This window comes from Pseudorca crassidens, chromosome 12, assembly GCF_039906515.1.
Source record: "Pseudorca crassidens isolate mPseCra1 chromosome 12, mPseCra1.hap1, whole genome shotgun sequence".
Classification (NCBI taxonomy): domain Eukaryota; kingdom Metazoa; phylum Chordata; class Mammalia; order Artiodactyla; family Delphinidae; genus Pseudorca; species Pseudorca crassidens.
The window spans coordinates 70254658-70261122 of NC_090307.1; the positions used below are offsets into that span (position 1 = coordinate 70254658).

The 6465-nt window shown below is 51.6% G+C and overlaps 1 protein-coding gene across 1 annotated transcript in view; it reads right to left on the reverse strand.

Moving 5' to 3' along the window:
- ZNRF3 (zinc and ring finger 3) overlaps positions 1–5595 on the reverse strand; it is a 148649-nt gene extending 143054 nt beyond the window's left edge. The window contains exon 1 of the mRNA XM_067700364.1: positions 5045–5595. Within this exon, the coding sequence (XP_067556465.1) occupies positions 5045–5344 (300 nt within the window). The 5' untranslated portion in view covers positions 5345–5595. The remainder of the gene's footprint in view (positions 1–5044) is intronic.
- Between the last annotated feature and the right edge of the window lie 870 nt (positions 5596–6465).

The window sequence follows — 6465 nt, forward strand, 5'->3', positions numbered from 1 at the left end:
CAGGAAAATGAAAGTGCACATACACGGGATTGTGTGTATAATTTCAGGGGTTCACAGGCGCTCTCTGGAAGTCTGTGTCCCTCGGGTTAAGAACCCCTATGCTAGACTGTTAAAAATTAGACTTGGGACTTCCCTGGTGGTCCAGTGGTAAAGAATCCACCTTCCAATGCAGGGGACACGGGTTCAATCCCTAGTCAGGGAACTAAGATCCCACATGCCATGGGGCAACTAAGCCTGCACGCCACAACTACTGAGCCCGTGCATCCTGGAGCCCCTGTGCCACAACTAGAGAGAAACCCACGCCACAGCTAAAGATAAGCCCACACACCACAACGAAGAGCCCGCAACGCAGTGAAAGATCCCGCATGCCTCAACGAAGATACCGCATGCTGCAACTAAGACCCAATGCGGCCAAAAAAAATAAAATTAAATAAATAAAATAATTTTAAAAATTAGACGTGAATTAATGTCAAGACCTAGCCGGCCAAGTCCTATTTATTTGGCGATAATAGGAAGAAAGGGGCCAGAAAGACCTGGGTTTCAACCCAGGTTTTATCATGCGCTAGATGTGTGAGGTCGAATAAGTCAAATCGCCTTTCTCAGCCTCAGTTTCCTCATCTGTGAAATGGGTTAACAACAGTTGTTGAGTCCATGTTAAAGTAATGATTAGATGAGCAAACACATGACGTGCTTGGCACAGTGCCCGGTACAAAATAAATGCTCCTAAATGGAAGCCATCACCACCCTCTCTAGTCTCCAGACCCCACACTTACCTCCCACTCCCATCTTCATCTCCATACAGAGCTGTATTAGTAACCCCCAGGGCATCTCAAAGAACAAGACAGAAAATAAGAGCCCCTAAGAATTCACCAGGTCACAAAACACAGCCCTAATGTTTTTCCCAAAATCAAATGCTTGGTTTTAACCTATGAAGGCCCTTCTGACAAGACAGTCAGCAGTCCCTTTTTGTGTAAATCCAGGTCAGCTGTCAGCACGCAATTGTTCTATTAGGCCAAGTCAATTTTTAGAGGCAGGCCTGTTAAGTTAACTTAAAATGGAGATGAAAAGAAAGTGATCAAATGCTAAACTGCAGAAACAAACTGACAGGGAAACAAGGCAGAGGAATTAGGTTCCTAAAATTATTGTCTCTGATACCCTTAGTTAACACTGGCTATTTAAGGACCTCACTCAGCCTTTCTAACCTACCACTCAGCTCTCCTCCCACCCCTCATGGCTAAAGGCACTGGCTTAGTTCTTTTTTTTTTTTTTAATAAATGTATTTATTTTTGGCTGCGTTGGCTCTTCATTGCTGTGTGCGGGCTTTCCCTAGTTGCAGTGAGCAGGGACTACCCTTCCTTGCAGTGCGCGGGAGTCTCATTGCAGTGGCTTCTCTTGTTGTGAAGCACGGGCTCTAGGCGCACGGGCTTCAGTAGCTGTAGCACGCAGGCTCAGTAGTTGTGGCTCGCGGGCTCTAGAGTGCAGGCTCAGTAGTTGTGGCGCACGGGCTTAGTTGCTCCGCAGCATGTGGGATCTTCACGAACCAGGGATCAAACCCGCGTCCCCTGCATTAGCAGGCAGATTCTTAACCACTACACCACCAGGGAAGTCCCACTGGCTTAGTTCTTAAATGTTCTCAGCAAGCTGTGCTTTCAAGATCATTCATCACTTAACCCAGGATCCAGAGAGGCCGATTTTAAAGTTACACAAAACCTACCAATCAGATGTCTTCTACAGATGAATTTCTCAAGCATTTCCAAATATCTGACTTCAAGAGGGGAAAAGATGCATTTCCACTTTGAAACAATCTTTCACCTCTATGCAAGTTTTCTTTGTTTGCTTAACCAATCCACATACCCTAGCCAGTGTTTAATTGGGCCTTTATTTAACATCACTAACCATGTGAGTTGAACAACCAAGTCTCAAAGTTTCAGATAAGGATCTCATTAATAGCAACAAATTGGTTCAAAGATGAAATATGTATCAATATGTCTAAGAACCCTTTAAAGTTCCACACTTCAGAACTATGGGAGAAGTGTAATTACTTCCTCCATCATTCACACTGTATGCTTGACACTTAAAAGCAAATGGGCTTTAATGCTGCATGAATAAATAAGATAATAAAAGTAATGAATAGCATTTCATAGCAACACATTGTTTTCACAACTTTCACAGAGGAAGATGTCAAAAAAAAACTTTTTCCAGAGCACACTGATGACCTTGGGAAAGTTATTTAAGCCTAAAATGCACAAGGAGAGAACCAAGACTCCTGTGACTAATCCCAAGGTTCGAATCTCTCCCTCTCTCTCTCCCTCTCTCTCTCTCTCCCTCACAGACACACACACACACACACACACACACACACACACACACACACACACACACACACACACCCTAAGCCTCCCCCTACTCCAACTCATGCAGATGAATGAACAGGTACTCTAATTAGGAGTATCTGGGCAAACCAGACTATGATAAGGTATCTACTCTATAAACATACACACACACATACTTCCATTGCATACAATACGGAGGGAAAAAAATCAGTGATACAAACCAATTTCCTATCTTAGAATTCTTAAAGGAGAGAGTCTCCCAAAACGGTTCTTTTCTCCCCTAAAGCATGAACAACAGGGCTGCGGAATCCCACGGGAAATAACAAAAGCAATCCTATAGGTGCTACTATTTACGTTTTGTTAAAGGAAAATGAACTCTGCTCTGAAGACCATAAAATATTAAATAGCAAGTTATGCAGAGTTTTTTCAAGATAGTAAATAGAAGGAGGCTTGAAAAGTTCAACAAGGGCACTTAGAAAACCTGATTAATCTGAAGCTGAACACCAATTTGTTTCTTGTACATTCTCATTTCTCACGCAAAATGTGACATTCCTTCTCAGCAGTCCTAAAACATCAGCTTTCCTTACAAAAACGTTCTTCAGGGCTGACGGGCCACACCAGTTCCTTCACTCAAGCGTATTCGAAGAAATAATAAAAGCATGCCAGCCTCTGTACACACACAGCCCTAGAAGCCACGCTGAGCTCCTTCTGTGCACACGGAGAGGTTCGGCAAGTAGGCCTCACAACAAAGTTATCAAAGATATAGAGTGAGAACACCAAGAAATGACTATTCAGACAGCTCAGATAAACTCACCAGCATTACTGCAGTTATAAGGGAATTAAGGACACCTATTAGTGACTGCTTAACAGGTAAACTTATTAAATACCATTTAAGTCATTTTTCTTTACTTAGCAATTGTTGACTTTTTTTTTGGCGAGGCTAATGGACTACAAAGGAGTTAGATAAGCACTTCAAAAAGTTTTAAAAGAGAATAGATTCCTTCTGCCAAATTCACACATTATCTCTCCACTCACAAGGATAAAAGTTACAAATGGTGTGTTTAAACTGCTAATTTTGTATTAAATGGCGAACCCCAGATTATCTCCAAAGCATAGCACTACTCATAACGGATAGCTCGCCAGACAAACTACCAGGGAGAAAGAGTACAAGTTAAAAAACACTGCAGATAAAAATCGCAAACTTCAAAAGTCTCCTTCAAAAAGTGAAGTGCCACGTTAAAACATCTTTTCTCTTAGAAGGCTGTAAATCAAACATTTTCTATAGGCATCAGGCCACAGTGAAAGCCTCAAAGAGAAACAAGGAGTCACAACGAGTAAGCTTTAAGATTCAAACTGTGCTTGAAGGTTGCGAATGAAATGTGTAGGAATCTTCAGCAAACCATGGTCTCTAAATCTTATAAAGACCGTAATTATAACATTATCAAAACAAAAAAAGTCCAAAATCCTTTAACATATATGTAGTCACAGAACTCAAACAACATGCGTTTTCCCTTCTATTCAACCTGCAGAAGTTTAAGATAGGGATGTAAGGACACACCTCTAAGGGCCAAGCTGCAGGGCTCCCTGTCCTAACCACGCAGGCCTTTGAGTCTGCACCAGGAGAGGGGAAAGGAAAGGCTGCTTGCAGTTATTCCACTCGGTCCCCCTCTCTTCATTCATAAGTCATCCAAGAGTGAAGTGCAGAAGGCCCAAAGCTTAGAGCCCTGCAGCCAACCCTTCTCCCCCAAAAGGTTCAAAGACAAGCCAAACGTTTCAAATCGCCCCCATCCCAGGCACGCATATTAACCGCAGTAAGTGCGCTGGCTGTCTACTAACAAGTTGATAAAATCATAGCCCCGAAGCAGGAAGGCATCTACCCAGTTCACCATCTGCAGAGGCTTGGGCTCAGAGTTCCTCCTTGAAAGAGCGGGGTCAGCTTAAAGCTAGCTCTCCCTAGCCTTTGGAATGCACACCTCTTTCATCTGGAGCAAGGCGGAGGCCCTGTCAGTGAGCGACCCCGTCTCCCGATTTGCAGGCCCTCTGCAGAAGTCCTTGGCCGAGAAGCGGGCAGGCTGCCTCCCTCCCACCCTCTGTAATCTGAGGCACGCAGCGAGGGCTGCCTGCTTCGTCCACTCCAGGGCACCCGCGAGCCCCACTCCTCGGCGGGCTCCCGCTGCTCTCCTCCTGCCGCTGCTTGTCCAGAGCCCCACAGGAGGGTCAGCGCCCAGGTGAGGCTGGCGGCAGGTTCCACGGGAGAACCTGATGTTGTGCAGCCCCTCAGACAAGGCTGGCTACTCCCCAAAAGAACATGCACGGGTGGGAAGGACAGCCTGCGACCTGGAACAAGCCAACCCATCCTTCATCACTTATCTTTCCGAAGTTGGCATTCAACAGGTAGTTCCCGGGACTTACACCTGAGGCAAACCGAAAGCCCCAACGGCCCGAGGCGGCTGCCCCAACGTGGGTGCCCGGACCCGGGGTCCCGCTCCCGCTCCCCGGACCCACAGGAGGCCGAGCCCCCACGTGCGCTCGCCCCCCGCAGCGGCGCCCTGGAGGCCGCGTCCCGCCCGCCAGCCAGGGAGGGATGCCGCTGGCCTCCTCGCTGCCCCTCCCGCCCGCCCGCCCGCCAGCCCGCGGCGGGGTCGGCGGGCGCAGCCCCCGGAGCCATCTTGTGGCGGCGGCGGCGCGGGGCCCGGGCGGCGGGCAGCTACCTGCACAATCTCGCCCTCCGCGCTGAGCGTGGCCCCGGCCCGCGAGAAGCGGCCCGTGAGGCCGGTGGTGTAGGTGGTGTAGTCGCCGCTCGGGCTCGACTCGAACAGCACCACCTCCACGAACGCCGTCTCCTTGGCCCGCGCCGCGCCGGGCCCCGCGGCCGCCAGCAACAGCCCGAGCAGCAGCGGCAGCGGCGGCGGCGGCGGCAGGCGGCGGCCGCGGGGGCAGCGGGGGCGGCGGCGGAGGCGGCGGCGGCGGCGGCCCGGGGCCCCTGGGCGCCCGCCCGAGCGCGGCCTCATGGTCCTGCGGCGGGAGGGCGCGGAGGGCGGGCGCGGCCGGGCATAGTCGCGGGCCGGCGGAGGACCGAGCGCGGGCGGACGCCTCACAGCCCCATCGCGGCGGCGGCGGCGGCGGCTTTGTGGGTCGCAGGCTCTGCTCGGCTCCCCCGGGCGTCGCGCTGCGGCCCTTTCATCTGCTCCACGTGAGGGGTTATCCCCGCCCCGGCAACGTCGTGACCCGCTCTCCCCTCCCTCTCAGCGCTCGACCGCCTCTGCAGCCGGGGGGAGAGGGAAGGCGGGGCGGGCGCGCCTGCGGCGGGGGCGGGGCCGGATGGCCGGGCACGCCCCCGTGTTAGCCCCGCCCCTCATCCCAGCCCCGCCTCTCGTCCGCAGCTGCGCTCCTCCCCTTGCTGTCGCACCGCCCACCGTCTCGCTCCGCCCCCTCATCCTCGCCCCGCCCCCACGCTCTAGCTCCACCCCTTGGGTCGAGCTCCGCCCCCACCGCGCTCCGCCCTCCGCGGCAGACATTTCTCCTCGCGGTTGCTGAAGTTCGGCGGGAATGGGGACCGCATTCTGCTCTGGGCCGATGTGCGTCCTCTATGGAGACCCCACGCCTCCTGCTCCCATGCAAGATTTAGATTCTTGTCCTTCCCGGCTCCCCCGCCCCAATCTGCAGTTCCTGGGAGCGGAGCCACTGCACCTGGTCCTCCACCCCCACCCCCACCCCCAGGATCGAAAGGGAACGACTCCGGCGGTCTGGGGAGGTGTGCCGCTGGGCCATGACGGGGCGTGTCCGGTTCTTGCACTGGTGTCGCTTAGACAGCTACTCTCAACTGTGTGTGTAGGAGGGGGGCGGGGGTGAGAAAGCCATTAAGTCATTTGGACTCTGATGGAAATAATCTGTCTGCAACCCCAGAGGCTGTAACTGAAACATCCCCCTCGATAGAAGTTCTGAAACTTTGATTGTCTCCTGTGCAGGAGTCCAGAGGATTCCAACACCATCGCACTTTATGCGCAGAGGATAGATGCTAAATTATCATACCTAAGACACGTGCTCTAGGGCCCAGGGTTTCCCAGTCACCCAAAAGATAAACTTTGAATTCTCTTTGGAATATGCCTTGGATATTGCCTCTTTGGAATAT